Source organism: Hemicordylus capensis, chromosome 11 (assembly GCF_027244095.1).
Source record: "Hemicordylus capensis ecotype Gifberg chromosome 11, rHemCap1.1.pri, whole genome shotgun sequence".
NCBI classification, from domain to species: Eukaryota; Metazoa; Chordata; class Lepidosauria; order Squamata; family Cordylidae; genus Hemicordylus; species Hemicordylus capensis.
In genome coordinates, this window is record NC_069667.1 from 29,195,763 (window position 1) to 29,218,344 (window position 22,582).

The 22,582-nt window shown below is 59.1% G+C and overlaps 1 protein-coding gene across 5 annotated transcripts; it reads right to left on the reverse strand.

The window, feature by feature from the left end:
• Window positions 1-486: 486 nt before the first annotated feature.
• Window positions 487-19,893, reverse strand: OCRL (OCRL inositol polyphosphate-5-phosphatase). 5 transcript variants are annotated; one of them, XM_053273758.1, is made up of 24 exons: window positions 19,558-19,893; window positions 17,905-17,975; window positions 16,473-16,552; window positions 16,221-16,259; window positions 15,055-15,174; window positions 14,882-14,974; window positions 14,076-14,196; window positions 13,827-13,997; window positions 12,748-12,952; window positions 12,146-12,205; window positions 11,921-12,037; window positions 11,656-11,843; window positions 10,741-10,852; window positions 8,319-8,428; window positions 7,365-7,500; window positions 6,461-6,571; window positions 6,123-6,288; window positions 5,013-5,242; window positions 4,700-4,723; window positions 3,835-3,951; window positions 2,951-3,035; window positions 1,932-2,059; window positions 1,272-1,383; window positions 487-1,166 (listed from the first exon to the last, which is right to left on the reverse strand). In XM_053273758.1, exons 1-24 carry the CDS (start codon window positions 19,606-19,608, stop codon window positions 1,042-1,044), a joined length of 2,772 nt encoding a protein of 923 aa, XP_053129733.1. In that variant the 5' UTR covers window positions 19,609-19,893; the 3' UTR covers window positions 487-1,041. The 5 variants fall into 5 exon arrangements, with proteins under 5 accessions (XP_053129733.1, XP_053129729.1, XP_053129728.1 ...); XM_053273754.1 differs by having other exon boundaries at window positions 12,146-12,260; window positions 12,748-12,849; window positions 19,558-19,761; XM_053273753.1 differs by lacking the exon at window positions 4,700-4,723 and having other exon boundaries at window positions 19,558-19,762.
• Window positions 19,894-22,582: the final 2,689 nt, after the last annotated feature.

Genomic DNA, 22,582 nt, shown 5'->3' on the forward strand with positions numbered 1-22,582 from the left:
TGGCCCAGGGAGCCCAATGGCACCACTCAGCAGTAGGGGGCTGCATCTGTGGGGCAGGAGGGGGGCAGGCCCAGGCTCACTCCTTGGCAGGTCTGGGAGAGGCTGCTGCCAGGCCGCGTAGCAGACCATGCTGAGCGGGATGGATCACGGGTCTGACTCCGTGCACGGCACTCCCGACGTCCCTATGGAGAGGCAGACCCACCGCCCCCCTCAAGATCAGGCCGTTCCTGGCAGGGAGGGGGGAGAGAGAGAGAGAGAATATATGAATGGGGGGGGAGCCCGGTCCTCTGGCGCCACCTCCTGGCCCTGCTGGGGAACTCGGTTTCGCCGCTCTCCAAGGACACGCAGCCCTGAGCGGTTTCCTGGCCGGGACGGCCGCCTGCCTGCCTGCCGCCCCCTCTGCGGAAGAGAGGCCCCTTGTGGGAGGGAGGGAGGGTGAGAGAGAGAAGCCCCTGCAAGAGCTGCACCCCAAACACCCAAGCCATCTTTGCACAACGGAGATTTATTTCGAAACAAGGATTCCCAATAAATTATACAGCTTGTTTAAAAAAAGAAAAAAAAGGGCTGGGGGGGGAAAGCACAAAGTACAAGAACTCTGGACCGACAACTGGAAAGCGAACAGTGCAGAACGGTGAAGGGGCAGGAAGAGCCCCACTCAGCCCCCCCGACCCCCCCCCCCTCCTGGCAGTGCTTAGTGTTTCGTGAAGAACCAGAGCCCACCAAGAGACCAGCAGGTGCCTGAATACGCTCCTCCACCCCCGGGCCAAACGGAGACGCAGGGTGGGCCAGAGAAGCTGCTGCCAGTCCGGGCTGACTGAGGGTGCCGGGCAGTCCTCGCCCTGCCCGGCTGCGACCAGGGCGAGGCCCAAGGCGCGGAGAAAGGCGCTCCCCAGCCCCACAGCCTCCTGACCCCAAGTGGCTCGGAGCCAACTGCCGGCAAACAGGCTGCCTCTCCACCAGGCCCACCGGCCACACAGCTGGAGGGAGGGAGGGCGAGGGGGGGCGGGCGGGAGCAGGGCACCCAGAGCCACTCGGGCACCGTCAGTAGTCGTCCCCCCCCATCAGGAAGCTGAGGAGGAAGGCAATGGCCCGCTGGCGGTCCTGCGGGGTCTGCTTCGGCAGCAGCTTGGGCAGCGGGCGCAGCAGGAGGCTGGCAAAGAGGGTGGCTGCAGGGAAGGAAAGGAGAGAGAGAAGGAAAGGTGAGAGAGCAGCCGCGGGGCGGGCGGGGCAGGGGCAGGGGCGGGGGGGGGCCAGCGGCCGCTGGGGCTCACCGAGCATGTTGGCGCCGACGTTGTTGCCCTCCGAGTACTTGAGCAGCTCTCGCAAGAAGCCCATCAGGTAGCGGAAGACGTTGCGGTGGGAACGCGGCAACTGGCAGATCACCTGCGGGGCAGCCGGGGGGGCTCAGAGCATCTCCCAGCCAGCTTTGGGGGAGGGGGGCTGGAGGAGGACCCTGCCCCAGGCCTGGGGAAGCTGCCCCACCCGTCAGGGCCCAGGCAAGCGCCAACGTCCGCCCTGCGCTGGGCAGGGGGGAGTGCGTGGTCCTCTCTCTGGGGCGCCAAAGAGGAGAAGCGGGGCTGCCTGGGACAGAGAGCAAGTCCACGCAGGAGCTCGGGCCCTGAAGAGGCGCCCGGGAAATGCCTGGCCCCCCAGGCTCAAGGGCGCCCTTAAGAGCTAGCCAAGGGGCCCCTACTTCTCTCCCACGCCCCCACCCGGAGATCCGTGAGACGCTTCCCTGCTCCTAAAGGGCTCCTCATCCCAGAAGAAGACACATCAAGTCGGCCCCAGCCACAGCCACTGGAGGGATGCTGTGCTGGGGATGGAGGGGGCCAGCTGCTCACCCCGCAAAAGGGCCCCCCCTGCTCAGTCTGCGGAGGAGCAGCAGCACCCCCCGCCTCCCGAAGCAGGGCAAGTGGTGCTCCAGAGCCTACCTGCCGGCAGAGGCGGCTGTCGTGGGAGCATTCAAGGCAGCGTGGATACAGCTCGTAACAGATGACTGGTTCGGGCAACGCCTCCAGGAAGATGAGCAGGGCTTCAGCCACCGAGTGGTTGCTGCCAGCTGAGGGACGCCTGTCAAGGAGGGACACGGGCACGCTGCCATTCGGCACGGGGGGGGGGCTCTCCTCGGGCTGTCCTAACTCCTCGAGGAGGACCCTGCAGCTCCCCCAGTGCCCCCTGGGAACTTGGGCTATGGGGCGGAAACGGACGCAGAACACCACCGGTAACGGGAGCAGACTCGGGGGACGTGGCTTCTGATTCCATTACCAGTGGCATTTTGTCCCTAACAGACACCATCGATTATATATTTTGAAGAATGGGTTGGCTGGTGCAAAATAAAGCCATACTTCCTGATGACCTACAGATACCAAATTTGCTGCTGGATTGAGCTGAATGCACAACTTACTTTTTACACCAGAATATGCTTGTGCATTTTTTTAAAAAATGTATTTTTTAGAAGAAATCCTGAATATCATACTTCCTGGTTACTTAGATACAAAATTCTGCATGAACAGTCCAGCCACTGAAACTAGTTGAATGCACTACTTTTTACCCTGGAATATGCTGGGGGGGGAGCGGGGGGGGGCTGATTATAAATAAATATTTAAGTAAATAAATATATAGTTTGTTAGCGGAGATTCTGAATATAATCATCATCTCTTCATCGTTATTGTTCTCAACACATTTTTAGCACTCAAGAAAAAGATCCCTAATTCCGAAATGAGAACATGCCCAGGAACAGCAGCAGATCTTTCCCAGAGTCAAGTTTCCCAGAGATGGCAATTATTGCACAAAGCGAGTCCTGTTTTAAGTGCCAGCGAGCTCTTTAACCCTGTGCTCTCGATATGGACTGCTGACATGCCATGGCTGTGTTCATGCCGTCACCAGCTTTGTGGGCGAGGAAGCTGAGCCAGCAGGAGGGAGGGAGGCCGGCCCCGAACTGGAAGGATACGGATTGTCTCTGGAATGCTGGTATCCAGGCACTCGATGATGTCCTGCAGCTCGTCCTGCAAGCCTGGGGTCTGGAAGAGATCCTCCTGCCAGACAGAGAGAGAGAGAGAGTCATAGACCTAGTCGGAGCAAAGCAGAGGACGGTCCCTGCGAACACAGGAAGCTGCCTTAGGCCGGGCCAGAGTCCATCCAGCGCAAGACGGCCTACCCTGCCTGGCAGCGGCTCTAACCACTCTCAGGAGGGAAGCTGGAGATGCCGGTCTGGTGGTCGCCAGCATGAATGGTCCCCGTTGCTAAGCAGGGTCTGCCCTGGCTGCCTCTGGAAGGGAGACTACGTGTGTGAGCAGCCCTGCAAGAGCTTCCCTTCGGGGATGACGGGGCTGCCTGCTCTGCTTGCATGCAGGAGGAGCCAAGTTCTCTCCCTGGCAGCGGCGGCAGCAGCGCCAAGATAGGGCTGAGATGAAAGCCTCCTGCCTGCAACCTTGGCGAGCTGCTGCCAGTCAGGGCAGACAAGCCCGAGCCCGAGGGACCAGTGGTCTGACTCAGCACAGGGCCGTTGCCTCTGACCCCATGAACCTGGGCTTCCGCCGGGCTCCGGCCCCTTCCCCAGAGGGAGCCTCTGGCAGGGCTCCCGTGCAGCCATCTGTCCCAAGGCAAGCCCTGCTCGCTGCTGCAAGACCAGCTCTGGGATGCCCAAGCAGAGCTGCAGACAGGTCCTCCTCCCGCACTTCAGCCACAGGAGTGAATTCACAAGATCCAGCTGGCGACTGAGAACTGTAAGGCGAGAAGCACTTTGGGAGAACCTACCTGCCTGCCGAAGGCAGCCCTGCCGCTCCCGCTGGGGGGGGCCCACCCCCCCCCCCGGCCCAGCCCCTCTTGGCTCACCTGGTGGCAGGCATTCTTGAAGAGGTGGTCCACCAAGAGCCAGATCTCCTTGGGGATCTGCAAGGGCCGCTCGCCGGAGTCCTCCTCCTGGGGCAGCACCTCCAGAAGCGACTTCTCCTGGGGGCCAAAGAGAAGGGAGGGTGGGCCGCGCTGCTCCCTGGCTCCCTCCGGGGCCTCTGCTGCTGCTGCCGCCGCCGCTTCCAGTCTTGGGCTCAGAGGGCCCCACAGATGGGCCAAGCCAAGAGCATCCTCACGCCACGTGCCAGCAGCCTTCCAACCCCGCAACGGGGCACAGGAAATAAACTCCCCCAACCCCGCGAGATCCCGTCTCCTTGCTGCTGGGGATACGGGGTTCGTCTCAGACATGCTGCGACCAAAGCCGCGCGGTTGTGGCGAAACCCCAAGTGGCAGCCGGCACAGAGGAAGCTGCCTCCTACCCAGCAGGGGCCCTTCTGCAAGCCAGCAGGCAGGGCCTCTTCCAGGAACATCGCGCAACACTCACACGGAGTCTCCCATCCAAGTGCAAACCAAGGCAAGCCCTGCTCAGCAAAAGGGACAATGCAGGGAGTGAAGCTGGGAGCTTCTGCCGGCAGACCAGATGCTGCTGTGCCACTCAGCGAGGGCTCCTGACAGCAGACCGCACCCCCGTGTAGTCACCCCTCCAAAGGCAAACCAGGGCAGACCCTGTTTAGCAAAGGGGGCGATTCATGCTGGGCCACCTCTCATCCCCAGCTGAGAACCCCCGTATGTAGCTGATCGGCACAGAGCCAGAGTCTGGCTCCCGGGACGCAACCGGAAGGTAAGCAGCACAGCCCCTCGGGGCCTGACCCAACGCTCTGTGCAGACACGCTGCAGGCGGTTTTACCTTTCCTAGGAAGCGGTCTTCTCCCTGCCAGCGGAGGAGCAATGCCGCAGCGAGAGCGAGAGAGAGAGAGAGCGAGATGCGCGTTACTGGCAAAGGGGAAACAGAGCCCGGAGCGGCCACACGAAGGGGGTGTGTGAAAGGCCAGATGGGAGGACTCCACGGGCAGGAAGCCACCAGTGCCGGCGGGGGGGGGAGACACACAGGGCAGCGGACGCACAAGCCGAGAGGGAGGGGCAGCGTCTGCCAAGCGAGCAAGCAGGAGAGCGGCCCCCCCAGCACTCCCCGGAGCCCCCCCACCCCGCCCGCCTCTCACCAGATCGATGAGGACGGGGACCTCGCGGATGGGCCGCTTCATGCGGCAAAGCGCCTCCAGGGAGGTGCCGAAGCAGCTGGGCAGGTAGCTGCCGCTGATGGTCAGGAAGTAGTCCTTGCCGCGGTCCAGGTGCAGCACCAGGATGTCCTCGATCTTCTCCTCCCCGGAGTTCAGGAGCGTCACCGAGTCCTTGCTGACGTACACGTCCAGGGAGATGTCCACCGTCTCGTCTGCAGCGGGAGCAGAGCGGCAGCGATCAGGCGTGGGCGGCTCTGTCCCCAGTCAGGCCGCTGGCCCACTTCGCCCAGCATGGACTCTCACAGGCTGCCCCCCCCCCCCGGATCCCGGGGGTCTCTCACCCCGAAAGGGGAGTTGGGGTCTGCAGCAGCAGCAGCAGCAGGCCAAGAAGCCAGGAAGCGGCCTCCTCTGGAGTCAGGCCCTGGGCCCCCCTGCACTGGCTGGCAGGGGCTCTCCAGGGCCTCAGGCAGGGGTCCGGCTGCAGACGGGGGCAGGGATGGCCTCTGCGCTCTCCCGCTGAGCAAGAGCCCCCCCGCCCCCCATGTGACAGGAACAGGAGCAGCTGCCTTATTGGGAGTCTGGCCCCTGCTCACTGAGCCAGGAGACCCCTTTTAAAGTGGCGTTTCTCTTCTATTTAGCAGGGGGAGAGCAATTGGCCCTATCCATCCCCAACACAGCACCCCTCCAGAGGCGGCGGTGGCTGCTGCTGCTGCTGCTGGGGTCTGTCGTATGCTTCTTTCGAGATTGTGAGCCCTTTGGGGACAGGGGATCACCTGGTTTGGTTCACTTTTTCTATGGAAACCGCTTTGAGAACTTTGCTTGAAGGGTGGTAGTGGCAGCAGCAGCAGCAGTAGTAGATGCCGCCCAAGAGAATCTGGGCCCAGCTCAGTCCTGGTTCCTCTGACCGGCACGGCGGGGGGGGGGGGAGCTCCCAGGAGACGCTGCTGCTGCCACCCGGGACTGAGGCAGGCCCCTCCTCCTCCTCCTCCTCCTCCCCTGCGGGGGAACCCCTGAGCGACGGGGGGGGGGGTTCTTCCCAGAGAGGGCAGGGCAGGGCTCTTGCTGCCGCTGCCGCCGGAGGAGGAGACTCACTGGGTTCCACGTAGCCCTCGCAGGGCTCTGCGCGCAGCCACGGCTTGCAGTACTGGCTGTCGTTGAGCTTGGGGATGAAGGAGAAGTGGCAGGGCACCTGCCCGTTGTTGGTGATCTGGAAGGTCTCCTTCTGCAGCTGCCGGAACTTCACCTTCTCAAAGGAAAACTGCAGAGCAGGGGGGGGGCCTTCAGGAGGAGCGAGCGGGCGGGCGCCCCCCCCCCGCCCCCGGCCTGCGCTGCTGCACACCTGCTGGGCGCCAGGCACCGCTCCGCCCCAGCAGCAGCAGCAGCAGCAGCCGCCCCACACCCCTCCTCCCGAGGCAGGCAGCCTCTCCTACCTCCCGCCGGCTGAGCTCCAGCGAGGGCAGGAAGTCGTTCTCCATCCTGTCCATCATCCGGACGATGTCTTCAAACACCTTCCGGTACCGCCGATCGTCCACAACCTTCACCTGTGGGGGAAGCAGGGCTCACACAGGGGGTCCCAAGGGTGGCAAGGGGCTTGGCCGGCCCACGGGCAACCACTAGCCGCTCCCGGTGAAGAAGTGCCGCTGCCGCCACCACCACCAGAGCCCCGTGCCATGTGTGGAAGCCCACTCCCCACGCCGAGGATCCCATGCCCAGCTCGGAAGGAACTCCGGGGGGCATTTCACGCCCACCCCCCGCACAGGAACCGAGGAAGCGGCCTCCCACCTGGCCCCGTGTGCTTGGCCCTGGCTGGCAGCGGCTCTGCAGCCTTTCGGGCAGGGGTCTCTCCCCGCCCAGCCTGGAGATGCCGCTGCCAGGGAGCCAAGCGGGGACCGCCTGCCCTCTCGCTCAGGGGCGTCCCTCGCAGGGCCCAGCCGGAGTCTCCCCTCCCAGTGCAAACCCAGGCACAGCCTGCTCCGCCCCAAGGCCAGCTCTCCCGCTGTCGGGGCCCTGGGTGGAGAGCGAACGACCCCCTGCGTCCCCAAGTGGGGAGCTGACCTGGGGGTGCCCAAGTCCAAGCCGGCGTACCCGGAACTGCACAACAACCTTGGCCCCCCTGCAGACGCTGGACTACAGACCCCACCACGCCTCACTGTCGGCCGCTGTGGGTGCTGCCGAGGCGCCAGGAGAGGCCGAAGAAGATGGGTGGGCACCCGGTGGGCAAAGCTGCGGGAGCCCCCTCCCCCCCCCAGTGCTATTGGCAGAAATAAAGCAGAGGAGCTGCTGCAGAAGTGCCTTTGGCCTCCCGGAGGGGAGCCTTCAATGGGAGGGAGTTACCCCAATGAGGAAGAGGGAGCTGACGGGCTTGTGGTCGCTCGTCTTCAGCTCCATGTGGCTGCGGTACTGGAGCTGGTTGACGCCGAGCCCCCTCCAGAGGATCCGGTCGCACCAGGCTGGAACACGGCACTTCCCGCTGCAAGGAGAGCGGACAGACGTCGCCATGCCGGGACACCAACGCTGCTGCCTGCCTGGGCCCCACTTCCCCCCAGCCCCGCCTTGACTTTCACTCTCACACACGCAGCTCCCAGACCCGGGGAGGCCTCTCCTCCCACCCGGCTGCTGCTCGTGAGAATGAGCCGACTGGCTCTCCGGCAAGGCGGGGTCCCTCCCGGGCCCTCCAGCCCCCCAACCTCCTGCCAGGGAGAGGAGGTCGGCCGACATGCCCGGGAGGCCGCTCCCAAGGCCCCAGCCTGCGAGTCGTGCCTCCTCTGGGGCGAACTCAACCTTGGCAGCCTCCCCGCCCCCTTCCATGGGGAAACCAAGGCTCCCCCCCGGCCCCACCCCTCCCTCCCTCCCTCCCGCAGGTGCCATGACACTGCAGCCTTGGCCACAGGGGAGGAGAAGACAGCCGCCAGAAGGTGGCTGGGAGCAGGGGTGCCCAGATGATGCTGGACTACAACTCTCGTCATCCCCAGCCCCAGTGGCCAAAGGATGATGGGAGTTGTAGTCCAGCAGCAGCCAGGCAGGACCCAAGTTTAGGAATCGCTTTGTTTAGAGGGCTCTGGTATTTTGGCTACCAAGGCTGAGGCGGAAAAGAGGCATGTGTGGAAATTAGCCACCAGTGGCAGTGATCCCTGCAACAGAGAGCCCCAGATTCTGTTGCTGACGACAACTCCCAGAACCCCCTGCCAAAGGCCACTGCAGCTGAGGATGCTGGGAGTTGGAGTCAGCAACATCGGGGAATCGTGGCCAGTGGCATTTCCAGTCGTCAGCTACCATGCAGATGCTTACCTAGAATCCCAGCGGTTTGTTTTAGAGTCAAATTTGTACGTGGGGATGAATGTAATCTCTCCCTCTGTAAAATCAGCAAAAGCTGTCTTCTGAGCACGCTGAATATTCAGCTGGAAGCAAACAGAAACCACCGGTCAGCCAGGCAGACACACACAGAGAGGATGGCCAGGTGACTGGGCCCTGCAGGGCAAGTGGCTGGAGGGGCCGTCTGGGGGCCACCCGATCCAGCAGGAAACCTCAGCCGCTCCGATGGCCTCAGCCCGGGGCAGGTCCGCTCTCTGGGCAGGGAGGCTTAAACACGCCCACCCTAGCAGCACTGGGGGCAGAACACTGCCGCCACCATGCGGATCATCCCGCTGACTTCCCAACCGGTTTCCCAAATCCAGTGTTCCCTCAGCAAAACCCTGCAGGTGCTAGAAGACCCACAAGAGGCCCAGGTACAAACGCAACTCCAGACAGAGAGAAAAGACAGGGAACTGTCAAAAGAACTTTTGGATGATAACTGAAAATCAAAACCGACGCCAGGGCACACAAGCTAACAGACAGCTAACAAAATCCCAAGTGCTGGTTTCGGAAGCCCCCGTCCCAGACATCCTCAAAGGTGTGGTTTCAAAATTATATGATTTTATTTTGAGCCACACACACTTAACCCACTGCCTAGCCTTAAAACGCCTTGAGAAAATGACATCCAACAGGAAATCAAAGAGCAGGAGTGGGTGAAAATATGGAAATGGAAGCCAGTTACTTCCTCTTTGGCTCAAACTAAGGAAAACCTTCTCAAGGTCTTCCATGGACGGGACCTGACCCCAGCAAAAATAGCATAAATCCAACAAGACTGCTCTGTGCTTTGCTGGAATGGTTGTGGGATGAAGGGAACCTTTTTTCCATCTTTGGTAGACCTGTCCTAGAGTCTCATCCTTTTGGACACAGAGGTATTCACGGAGACAAGCAGAATTACAAACCAGAAAACAGGACTATTCCCCCAGCTGGCATTAGTAAATGTATTTTCTGGGGTCAGTACAGATGTGAGCTCCCAAAAATTAATTGTGTTTACAGTAACTGCTGCCAGGTTAGTTATAGTCAAACATTGGAAAAACCAAACCATGTCAATGGACATCTGGTACAAGAAACTATGGCATATTGCGATCTCAGAAAAGCTAAGCCACATTATTCGGCCCCATGCAAACCAGACTACAAATAATTCTTATGTAAGTTGACCAGATTTTATTCTTTACACTAATAGGGAAAGTTATGGTTGTTTTCCAACCACAGACAATATTAGAGAGTGGATCAATTGTGCTTTGTTGTATTATGTTTTGCTGTTTGTGTTTGGATCTATATTGTTTAGCATTGTAGATTTGTTTTAATAAAGAATTAAAAAACAAAAAAACAGATGCCAGGGCTGCCTCTGCCCCCAACGCAGGAGCTGGACGTGCTCCCGACGGGCCATTGTGAGAATTCTAGAAGCGGAGGAGGAGGAGGAGGAGGAGGAGAGCCATCGCCGGGGAGGGCTGTCCCTCCACCCTCACTCTGGAGCCGGCCGTTGCCTCCGCCCCCAGTTCGCCGACTGGCACTTCCCCCTCCTCCCACCTTGCTTGGGGAATTTGCATGGAATTTGCCATGCATGGTGGCCATTTGCACAGAATTTGCATGGTGGCCAATCAGGAGTGTGCCCGGCTCCCACAAGCGGCTTCTCTCACCCTGTCGCCAACTGTGAGGGTCTGATTGTCTTATTCACCGCAGAGTTACCAGGACAGGGCTTGAGAGACCCCAGGTGCCAGGGAGCTGTGGTGCCGAGGTCAGGATATCAAGAGACAAAGCACGTCTCTTGTCCCAGGCAGCAGCTGTTTCTGTTCCACCCCTTGTAAAGGCAAGAACGAGAAGTTCATTGACCCTCCCCACACAATGTCCGGTCATTTTTGTCAATAGCAGTTCAGTTCCTAAATGTCTGGGCTGGCTCCTAGATGCAAAGAAAATGTGTCAATGCCCCAACTAATAAGAAGTTATAGGGATGGAGAATAAATCTGGCAGAGACTATAAACAGCAGACACATTTCTCTTTCGGTGTCTTGCTTTTCTCCCTCACCCACTCTTTCCTAGTTGTCTTGGAATGCTCTCGTCCATTACATTCAACAACTAACAAATTCCCAGGCAGCTATAAAGCCCAGCGATGGTTCCAGAAGGGGCTGACACCTGCTCTAACGCCCTGAACACACACTTACGAGGGAATAAGCCCCATGAACAAGACGCTCCCATGACAGAACCGCGAGTAACCTAAGCAGCCTTTCTAGAGGTCACAGTCATCCCCAGATGAGCTCTCTTGCTCAACCACCAGCAGATGTGGACTCCGGGTCTAGGATCTTCCAAATGCAGGGAAAGAATGGGGCAGGGGTCCCAACCCCACATCCTGGGGGATCTCTCACCTGGTCATAGGCCAGCAGTTTCTGGAGCTCGTTTTTGCTGATGAGCGTTTTCACCTCGTTGGCATCAGGGAGGCAAAGCCTGTAGTTCAGATCTCCCAGCCAGATGACCACGCTGGGAAGACAAGAGAGGAGGACTGCAGTCAGCCGTCACGGCCGGCAGTGGCTTCAGTGTCATGGCTGCCTCCCAGAACCATTGAGAACGCAGCTCCCGACACGGAAGCCAGAGGCGGCTGCTGCTGCTGCTGGGCTGAGTGTGCAGTGCAAGGAGTTAGCACAGGAGCCAGCTGGAGAGGTCAGCCCCATCAGCAGGGCGGGCAGTGGGGGGATATGCTCAATGGTGTTTCCGACACCCCCGGACGTGGGACGGGGGGGGCAGAACAGCCAGACTTCCCACTCGCAGGGTGTTCGCACACTGGGATTGTCCTGACCATTTCCTTGTCCTTTTGGCAGTGGCCAAAGTTGCAAGGGTTTTCAAAAAGGGTTTCAAAGTGTTAAGAACACAAAGGTTCTATAAAAGCCTGTCGATGTTACCAGAGGAATGGAAATACAAATGGGCAGGAAGGTCCTCCTGGAGAGGGAGGGGAGAGAGAAGGAGCCGTTTCCTCACTGCTGCCCGAATCCTCTGTGCAAAGCGACCTGCGATTGTGCCCTAATCGTTAGGGGCCAGAGGTGAAGAAGGGGCGAGAGCAGAGAGAGAGCTGTCAGGGCCTCAGGGCCGCCCACCTCCAGGGGGCTCAGCAGCGCCAGCCCTCACTCTGGGCCTGGCCCCTGGCCTCCAGGCACTCGGACCGGGAGCCCCCCAGCGACACCCGCAAGGAGACTGCGGAGGGAAGACTCCCTTCCTCCTCCTCCCCAGCCCAGAGAGCCAGGACTCGGCCAAGGCCCCCTCCCGCCACCTGCCCCCTTGGGACGTACTCGTGCTTCATGATGGTCAGCAGCGGCACGCTCTGGTCTGGGGGCAGGAAGCTCATCCGGGCACAGATGTCCTTGTAGTCCTGGTTGCGGCGCTCAAAGTCCTCCACGTGAGCAGCCAGGTGGGAGTTGACGATGCAAAAACTCGTGTTGCAGAAGACGAACCGCACGGCCACGCCTCCCTTGTTACCCTGCAGGGGCGGAGGAGAGGCTGGGAAGAGGCCGGGGCCAGAGGCAGGGCGGGGGGTGGCGGCAGCCAGGGACTCACCATCTTCCCCATGATGCCTGTGCCCACCGTCTCCGCCATCACATCCTTGATACAGCCCAGCTGCTCCTTCCGGACGAAGACCAGCAACATCATCCCAACCAGCCGCACCAGCTGCACCTGCAAGAAGACACGGAGGGGGGCGAGGGGGGCGGTCGCTCTCTGGGCGGGGGGGGGGCGCACAGGCTCGGCTCCGCCCCGCTGCCCAAGAGCCGGGGGAGGACTCACTTTTTTGTACTTGGCTTTGGAATGCAGGGCCTTCTCCACGGCCTCCAGCCACTCTTGCTCCTTGGTGGAATCAAAGTAGAAGAAGGCCTCTGTGCTGAGGTCCAGCTCCTGGAAACTGACCCCAAAGCGCCATCACACACACACCCCGGGTGCTGGGCTGCCCTCCGTCGCCACCCAGGCCCCACCGAGGCTCCGGGCTCTTGGGGGGGGCCACCCCCCCGCCTAACTGGCTGCCACGGCCACATCCACCCTGGCGTAAAAACAACCAAGCCACACATCTGGGGATTCTCTCCGCTTCTTTCTTCCAAGTTCTTCAAAGCTATTTGTCTACAGCGATCTAGAAAACAGCCTGGCAGCAGTGGGACCTCCGCATACGCAGCTGTCTTCCATTGAGTCCGACGTTGGGAACTCAAATAATGGGGGCAGGGAACCGAGACCGCCCGCCTGCCTGACAAACACGCCCCCCCCTGCCCGCTGCCGTTTCTAAGGAGGCTACTGGAAGCGCGAGCCGGCTCGGGGCGGAGTTTATCCCCCCAAGCGGCAGGCAGGGAGAATGAGGGGAAGGGGCTCTGCGGCAGACCCGAGACCCCTCTGTGACTCACCCAATGCAGTAGACGTCTGGGGGCTCCGGGTCGCCGCTCAGCCAGAGTTCCAACCCATTGTCTGGAGACTGGCCGTTCACGTTCCACGTCCCCACAAAGAACCTGCAACACAAACACGGCTGCTGAGCCCGCCCATCGGGAGAAAGGGGAAGAAGATCCTGCAGGACCTGGACAAAGACCTCGGGAGCCTGCCCGACGCGGGTCCCTGCAGTGGGGGCACAAGGACGCCAGGACTCCGGTCAACATTGCGACAAGCCACATCTTGGCCATTTCTGAATGAGCTTTGCTAGCCAGAAGAAAATACTTTTAAGCGATGTGTGCACTTTCTTTCTCCCATAAATAAAATGTCATGGAAACAGTCCTTTAAAAAACATTCCCATGATATACACAACAGGAACACCAAAAGGCCCCACGAAGGCACCACTTCAACACAGCGGCTGCTGCACTGCCAAACATGAGAGTGACGGTGTAGCTTTGCTCCTGCGCAAATGCAACATTGTCGATAGTGTGTGTGCTGGAAATAACGGGTGCCCAATCACACAACTGCGTTAGCGCCCTTTCTGCAAGCGCGCTCTTCTGCAAACACAATGCTACACCTCCTAATGTTGCACAACATGCCAGCCAATCCTAGAGGGAGGGGGGGGAAAGAACCTGCACAGAAATGTGGGAAGCTGCCGCCTACCGAGTCAGGCCGTGGGTCCATCTAGCTCAGGATCGTCTACACTGACTGGCAGTAGGTTCCAGGCAGGAGCCTCTCCCAGCCCTACCTGGAGATGCTGCTGCTGCCAGGCTGGGGGGGGGGGGCACAGTGGTGTGGACCGGGCACCTTCCGCCTGCAAGCAGATGCTCTGCCCCTGAGATACGGCCCCCTCCCCCAGGGGAATATCTTGCCGCACCCCATCCCAGCGCACACCAAGGCAGCCCGTGCTTAGCCATGGAGACACTTCGCACTCACTGCCACCAGCCCAGCCCTCCTCCCTGCCCAAGCAAAGGCGGACAGGCCAGACCCTGCCTGGCCCCTGGAAGGCCGCCCTGGCGAGGCCCCCCCGCCCCCCCTTGCCCCCCCCCGGAGGCCTCACCGGAAGTTCTGGATGTCGACGTACTCCTTCTCCTGCTTGGCCAGCAGGTGCTTGATGAGCCCCTCCCTGCGCTCCGAGGGCGTGGGGGGCGCCAGCAGCATCCGCATGGGGCGGCCACTGCCTGGGGGCTGCTCCCGGCTCAGCCCGCCCTTCTCCTTCTCGCGGAGGCACCTGCGGGAGACGAGAAGGGAACTCAAGCAGCCTTCGCTGGCGGCCGGGCAGGCGGCGCCCCTCTCCAAAGGGACTTACGGTCGGTTGGGTGGCAGGGGGGGCGGGGGGGGCTCCCGGCGGGCGCTCAGTTGCTGGTTCTGCAGGTTCCTTTTCTTCTCCAGGCTCATCCCACTGAAGTTGTCCTCAAAGCCCAGCATTCCTGAAGCAAAGGAGATTTCTCAAGGGGGGGGGCACAGCAAGGCCAACGGCCGCCCCAGTGCTCGAGCCCACTGGCCGGACGCTCTCCTGCTTGAAGCGTCTTCAGGAGTGACGCGAGGCCAAGCAGAAACCACGCAGGGACCGAGGAAGCTGCCTCAGGCGGAGTCAGGTCCTGGGTCTGTCCAGCGGAGAACTGTCTACACTGACTGGCAGCGGCTCTCCACGGTTCCGGGCAGGAGCTCTGCCCGGCTCTCTCTCCCGCTGGCGTGGCTGCTGCTGAGTGGACCTGGGGCCTTCTGCACGCAAGCAGATGCCCTTCCACTCCCTGAGCTCTCCACGGCCCTGCCACCCCCTCTAGCTCAGGACTGTCCGCACCGGGACTGCACAACTCTGGCCCTTGTTGTTGGACTACACCCTCCACCCTCCTCCCTGGACGTGGGACACTGTCTGGAGAGGACAGGAGTTGTGGTCGCATGGCAGCTGCGTGGTCCAAGCTGTGCAGCCCGCAAAGGGCTGAGGCAGGAGCCTGGCCAGCTCCCTACCTGGAGAGGCTGCTGCTGCCAGCAGGGCCTGGCCCTGGGCGCTTCTGCGTGCCAGGCAAATGCTCGGCCCCTGAGCTACGGCCTCCCCGCTTCCCCCGCCCATGAGACACGGCGACCAAGCGGTAGGGAGCACAGTGGCGGTACCTGCAGGAGGGGGCTCTGCGGGCCCCGAGAGGCCTTTGACTCGGCTCCAGGAGGCATGGTCCGCAAGGTCCGGGAAAGAGGCCTTTGGCTGGACTGCAGGCGAGAAAGAGCCGCGTCAGGGACAGGCCGCTTGCAGGGACAGGCAGCTGAGACGGCCCTGGGCCACTAGTTACCTTCCTGAGCTCTCAGCACTTCCGCAAGGAACCCTGAGCACTGCTCCTCATCCGCGACCTCAAAGAGATGCTCCACAGGCCGGTCGCTCAGCAGCCCCTGGACGCGGATCTTGCAGCCAGCTTAAGTCACACACAAGAAAGCCACATCAAGAAACAGGGCACAGCAGCACCCCTCCGCAAAGCAGCCCGGAGTGCTCAGCATCCCTAGCCTGACTGTCAAAGCCGCAACAACAAAGAAACCCTGGCGCACAGGCTGCTGGAACACTCTGCATGGTTTCAGCGCAACCCAAGGATTGCAGGGAACATCTCAGCACAGGAACAAGCAGAAGGCAACCTTGGAGGGGAAGCCCATGGCCACGGAAAGCGACACTCGCATACAGGTGACAAAACGAGACCCACATCAAGTGAGCAGCGACCACACCCAAAGGCTCTGGACTCTGATCCCGTGGACAGGAATCCAGCGCACTTTGGCCACTTGTCGGTTTCTTTCACAAGTATCTACCGCCCCACAGACAAACCCCTGGGCGGATCTCATGTTCTGGAGCTCACGTCCAATAGAAAAGGAAACTGGATTTTAAAAATGTGACAAATGCTACAGTGCGACAAGGCCCCCAAGGTCTGGCGAAGAAGTGATGAAGGGCTCGGGGGGCGTCTGGGCTCCACGTGAGAGGAATCTCTGGGAGGCCAGGGAGTCCACAGGAGCTCCCAGCACTTCTCCCCCAGGGCTTGAGAGTGCTCAGGGAGGCCGCCTGATAGAAGCGACACCGCTGGGCATAGAAGAGGCCTTGACAAGTCCTCTTTGGCTGTAGGAGTCAGACAGCAGACACTGGACAACATCCTTGGTCTTGCGTATGGACACGATGGAAGGGGAGAGGAGAGAGCGGCTTCTCTTGATGCCTTTGACAAGAAGCAACACACTTGGAAGACACACCAGGCAGGAGCACGGTTGCCATCCCTACTGCTTCCCTCTCTCTGACGGTAACCTCCTGGGGTCAGAGGCCTCGGTTCTTGCAGAGTGCTGGGCACGTTCACTGTGCAGCAGCCTCCCTGGGGGGGAAACCACCACCACCAATGCCATGGCCGGGAAAGAGAGAGGAGCAAAGAGGAGGAGGAGGAGGAGGAAAGTGGGAAAGGCGACACGTCAGCGACCCGTTTGGGAAACTCACTGTTTGCTGCGATGTCGATCAAGAGAGGTTCTTCGGCCTCTGGAAGAGAAGAGACAGGCAGGTAACCAACGCATCCCGGCCCCCACCTCATCAAAGGGAGAGCGCCTCAGTCGGAGTCTGGAAAGTCTGCCTGGGGGGTGGCGGGGAGACACCGTCTGCAGACCTGGCCTCTGGGGTAGGGCCTGGCCCCTCCCCGCCTGCCAGCAGGAAGCCACGCACTGCCCCGGCAGAGGGAGGGAAGAGGCGGCATACCTTGCACACATTTAAAATGGCTGTTGATGGGAATGTTTTCTTGGACAGGTGGGTCCTTCTCTCGGGAACGGATAACCAAGCTGGAACAAGAGGAAAGCACATAACAGGGCATCAGTGAAGAATGGGTAAAGAGGGGTAGTGGCACATTTGGAGTAACCACCAGATACGCCAGTATCATAAAAAACCTGAAGAAACAATATCTAAGGGGACAACCCCCCCCCCACCGCCACAAATCTGCCCTATGTAACTGGATTGGAATGTTTGTGGAGTCAAAAGGGCAGTTAACAGACAACCAAGTGGGCAGAGCGAATGAAACTCAGTGACGAGTGTGTGGGGGAAGATGGGCTTGAAGAAAAGAGTGGGAAATTTCTCAGCTGGAAGAATACACCCTCAAAACAGTCATAACCTGTTCAGCTTCTAAGGGGCAAAGGTGCCTGAAACTTTCACCATCAGGCACAGGCACAGGTAGCACATGCACACCAGAGATACACTGCAACGTTTTGTGGTAGGCCCATACTTGTACCTGGTAATTTGCCAATCAAGTAGGGAAAGCATTATGCGGCAGTCCTTGCCCAAGGCAAGCTCAGAAGCCACAGACTGACATGGGACCTGCTTGAGTGCTAGGACAGAGGAACCTCGATCAGGACTCAGGGCCAGACCCGGATGAATTCAGAACACAAGGTGGCAGCACAGGAGGAGGTCTCTCAGAATCTGGCGAGCTGGCTGGCTGGCGCGGAATTGGGCTACCGAGCTGGGTCTGAATATGAAAGTGCCACGTGTGAACCTCTGCTCACTGAGTAGCCCCATGACTCACGCTGCAACTCCATGCAGGCTTCTTTGGGCAGAAGTCCCACCAAACCCAGGAGGGCTGGCTTGTTCCAGAGTCAAGAGGCCTATTTCTGGGCGGTCAGCCTCTCAGTATAGCACTTCTGACAAAGAAGATCCATCATTCAGACATTACTTGGACCTATTTATCCTCACAGCAATCCTGCGAAGTAGGCTGTAGGGAAGAAATGAGCAGGCTCTGAGCCCCGAGTCACCCCTGTCCACACCTACAGGTCAGCCTGCTGCAATCCCCAGAGGATAAAGACAGTCGGCAATGCTTGAGAGCCTGACAAAAGCTGACACCCCGGCATTAACCGTCTCTCTGCCACAGTGAGAAAGGACACGGGGTGCTCATGCTGTGTGTGGCCAGTTTTCCCTCTGGCAGGAAGCGGACCTTCTGGCTGGGCAAAGGGTGTGCACGAGACGCACATCACCCCACACTGGCTTTGGGCTGCAGGACAACACACAGCTTGTCTGACACTCGGCCTGCAGGGAGCTGTCCAAGTCCTGCCCAGCTCGCTGCTTCTAATGCCTTCCCCACAAAACCTTCGGAGAAGGGGCCACCTGTGGGAGGAGAGGACAAGTCTGGGGAAAGGAATGCACTTACTAAAGCTCTCTGCCACGCTGGGCCAGGCTCAGGTCACTTGGCACGCGGCAGCCCCCGGTCACCTCCACACCCTGAGGGCCAGCTGAGGAAAGGATCCGACTGAGACTTCCCAGAGGGGAAGGGGACTTCGAGGCCTTCTAGTCCACCCCCCTATTCAGCGCAGAAAGTCCACTCAGTCGCTGTGCTGCGGCCGCCTTCTGCTCTCCGCCTTTGCCCCCCTCATGTAAGGTGCAGCAAAGCAGGTCACAAGCCAGCCCCACAGCCTGCCTTCCCAAAGAACCCTACAGGCCCTCAGCCCCCCCTTCCCTCTGCATTACCGCCTGGCCCTACAATCCGATTCCGCCCGCCCCAGGGGCATCCCTCCTCTTCCAGACCTCCCTTCCCTTCCATGCTCATTTGAGTTCTTTCCACACAAATAATTAGGCCTCCACAGGATATCTGGCATGTCAGGGTAACTGCTGGAGATGTGGTAGTACAAGGGAAAACTTGTTACGTAGTTTTTGGAAGGGTCCAAAAAGAAAGTTTTTTGGTGGCAATAACTGGGCACTATATATTTCTAGAGAACTTGACTGTTTTAGTTTGTAAGAGCAGGACCACATTAACGGAAGATCAGGAGTTAATTAATTGTTTATTAACGGCTGCTATATTGATAATGAGCAGGAAGCTGGGGTACGTCTTAGCTATCCAATCTGGCAAGAGTGGTAAATTAAAGTATGGGATTTATTTAGCTGGCTCAGCTACACTAATTTTTTTTGGACAAGGGAGGTGGTGAGACAGGAGGCAGATGCATTTGTCCAGAAATGGTCCCCTTTTATCTACTACTGGAATAATAAAACTCAGGATAACAGCCATCACTTTCGTTATTGGGGTAATTTTAGACCCAGGTTGGTTAACTGCAATATAAAAGTACAGTCTTGTCTCCAATCCCCTCCCCCCCTGCTGCGCCCCCCAGATTTAAGAGAGGCTAAAGAAGAAATCTCCTTTTTCCGTTTTGCTCTCTTTCTTTCCTTTCCTTGATTATGCTTTTTTGTGTGTGTGTTTGTTTGAATGATCCGTTGTGCTTAAAATTACAAGCTGCAAAGTTTGACTCTCCTTCGCTCTTGGTACAAGGACCCATTTGTAGCATTTCTGCCTTTGCACTGACCAGTAACCCGGAACAAACAAACGAATTTCAACAAGCAGGAAGGAGGGCAGGGAGGCGGCGGCGGCGGCTGGAGCTGCTGGACCCGGCTGGGCAGCAGAGGGCCCAGCAACAGCAGCAGCAGCCGCCCCCCTTCCGAGCTCCGACCACCACCAGCTCCGGGAGGCAGCAGCCGCCGCCGCAGGCTGGGCTCCTCCTCCCCGCCGCAGAGACCGGGCGCCCGAGAGGCGGCCCGGAGGGGGGGGGGTGGAGGGGGGGATCCCTCCACTGGCCACGGGCCGGCAGGGGCAACTGTCTCCGGGGCCGGGCAGGGACGGCAGGCCCCCCGGCCGCGCAGGTCCCTCCGCCGCCCCGTCCATCCCGGGCACGGCCCAGCCGGGGACCCCCTGTGCCCCGGGGCAACAACGGGCCCTCGGGGGTAGCCTGCCTCTCCCGCTGGAGGCTCGCTCCCTCCCACCCGACGGGCACCCACGGCGGGCAGCACATCCCACCCCCGCAGGCCAGAAGGATACGGAGAGGCTCCTGGGCCCGCTGCTGCCGCTGCTCCGGGGGGGCGCCTCCATGGCCTCCCGCCGCCGCCGCCGCCGCCGCCGGGCCGCCTCCTCCTCCTCCTCGGCGTCGGCGGTGCCGGGGGAGAGGAGGGAGGGAAGGGGGAGCGCGCCGTCGTCACTGCCGCACCGCGCGCTCCCGGCGACCTTCGGGTGCGCGCGCCGCGGGGGAGGGCGGGAGGGAGGAGACGAGCGCCTGCCGGAAAGCGGCGGGCTAGAGCGGCGGCACTTCCGGCTGGCCTCTCGCTGCTGCCCCCTGGTCGCCGGAGGAGCGCGGCGCCGGCTTTTTCCCTGCAGCCGCCAGGCGCGTGCGCGTGTGATGTGCGGAGCAGCCCCCCGAAGGAGCGCGCAACCCGCTGGAAATCAAGTACCTGGCTGCACGTGATAGCGCCGCTGCTACTTGGGGAACTACAAGGATTCCTTTCTCAAACGCCACTGAAGAAGGCCCAGCAGAGGCTGAAGCGCGTATGGCAAGGAAGGTCATTCCCTATATGCGACTTGCAGCCGATGTCAGCTTCCCAATGAGAGATGGAATTCATATTCGCACCTTATCCAAGGACAACTGATTCCTCTTCCATTCAGGTTGGCTAACTAGAAGCTCAGGTGGTCAACTTCTGGAGGACTGATCTGCAAGATGTGGCAGCCCTTGTGTATTTGTTTTGGGGACCTTGATCATAAATTCTTATTCTACCAATTTCTTGTTCTATACTCGGGTGTTTTCATTGATACATGTCTTTCCTTGTTTGTGTACATTGCTCACACTGATGTGTTAAGTGAGTTTGTTACATGTTTCTCTCGATCTTTTTATTCCACGAAAGGGCATTGTTGTGTACTTCCACCATGTATAGACTTGATTGTTTTCCAGGTTCCATGCATACTCTTCAAGCATCACATTTTGGGCTCTTCTATGGCGGTGGCTTCTTGTGGGGCCCATTCCCCGGCTCCTGGCAGCTCCACAGTGTGTGGGGCAAGGTGCTCGGGCTGTGCCTGTGGCGGGGGCCCCTTTACTGATTCGGTGGCTGCTCCAGCGCCAAGCCCCCCCCCCCCGCTGAGTTCTTCAGCACTGCCCCGAGAGGAAGGAGTTCTTCCACCCACCACCAGAAGGCGCCTCCTCCTCAGCCCGCAACCTTGGGCTGGAATTCCTGCCGGCGGTGGGCGGCTCTGCCCCTGGCCTGGCAGTGCCTGCGGGGAAGAGAGGAGGGGCTCCTTCATCCCAAGGGGGCTGCCAGGCTCAGCTGCGTCTCCGAGAGGCTCCTTTCCTGATCTTTCGTTTACTCTTTAAAACGTGTTGAGAGTCTGAAGACAGAAACTCTCTCAGAGAGATCTTAATGTTCTAGCAGAATGAATACATTCTCGGGAGTTATTTGCACATGGCTTCATGCTGAGCGAAGCCACTTTGAGTTACACTCGCAGCATTGAAGGAAGCAGCCCCTCCCCCTGCTCTCGGGTTTTGTTTTGATGCAAGTTCACATGGCATGCTTCTGTGTTTTCCTTCTAGCCAATGGTGGGGGGAGAGAGATTCCTAAAGAGCTACAGCTGCATTTCTAAAGAGAACATCCCTCTTATCATGCTAATGATTCTATGTCAGTGCCTCTCTCTATTTGCTTAAAACCAGCATTTTAAAAACCTGGAAATACACCAAGATAAGCTAGAATTCACAAGACAAAGTCCAACTGGTGTGTGGAGCGAGTGGGTCCAAGGATCTCAAAAGGACTTGGGGGTAAGTTTGGCTGGTGTGAACGCGCACACACTCTCTCCCGGAGGAGAGTGGGGTAACAGGCCTGTCTGTCAAGCCTCCTGGCTTGACCTGCCTCACTCCCAGCATCAAGGAGGCCATTCGTCCTTGGTGCACTTGGTGAGCAGAAGGGGGCAGCATTTCCATGCCTACGGAGCTTGCCTCGGAAGGGGCCGGCTGGGGCTCTGTTTTGATAGGGCTGCTTGGAGTGGGGGAGGGCTGCTTAGCCTCCCCCCATCGAAATCGCTCCTCTGAATCTGCTGTTTCTCCTGCGGCCCAAAACATGCCTGGACATTGGGTCTGTGCCGCCTTCCTGACCGGCCAGTGAAGCCTCTTTCCTGGATCTGTCCTCCGTGCTGATTTGTACATGTCATGTTCTCTTAAAAAACGCCACCCCAAAAGCATATGCAGCAGCAGCAGTTATTGGTCCTTTAATTATATCTCACTAAAATGCCAGTTTCTGATCCAATTAACTTTATTATGCTTCAATGCAGCTTTTATTTGTCGGCTGGTGGCTCAGGCTGGACGGGGAGCTGACTTGCGAGGAGATGCCTGAGAACTTTTATGGCAAGTGTCTAGACAAGGTCTTGGCTCATAAATGCCTCTGCTGCTGAAATATGGAAGCATCTGCTGAGAAGCTCCAGAACAGGTGCCCCAGGCATATAAAAGTCGACAGAAAATGAAATTTTATTGTAGCTCGCTCCCTGCAGCACCAGCGGCAGATCTGATCAATGGGGCTCTCAAGAGACCGCAGCAAATCCACCAGCATGGGCCTGGCTGAAGACTCCAAATCCAGCATCCTGAGCAACTTGGGGTTTTCTCTGAAATAAAAAAAAAAAACCAAAACCAGTTTCCAGCCATTATGAGCCCCAAAACGCTTGAAAATGCTCAGGCTACAGTGTCAGATGATTTCTTTTATGGTTGTAGGTTATTAAGTTGGGACACTGGTTTCTGTTTGGTCAAGATACTGTAATTTCTCAGCATAGGCAATTCCCTGGAGACGGAAACTAAAAGAAAATGCCTACCCACGCCTGAACCTTTAATGTGTGGAGACGTGCAGCCAGGTAAGGACAGCGCTTAGGATGGAATGGTCTGAAGCGTCATATAAACGAGAAACATACAGAGAGACCCACTACTGATGCCTAAGAGAATGGACTGGGAGATGCTGAGTACTCTGAAGGGAGGGAGGGGGAGAGAGAGAGAGATTCATGCAAAAGATCCTGTCTGGGGAGCAGAATATTTGGCAAGTGGCAG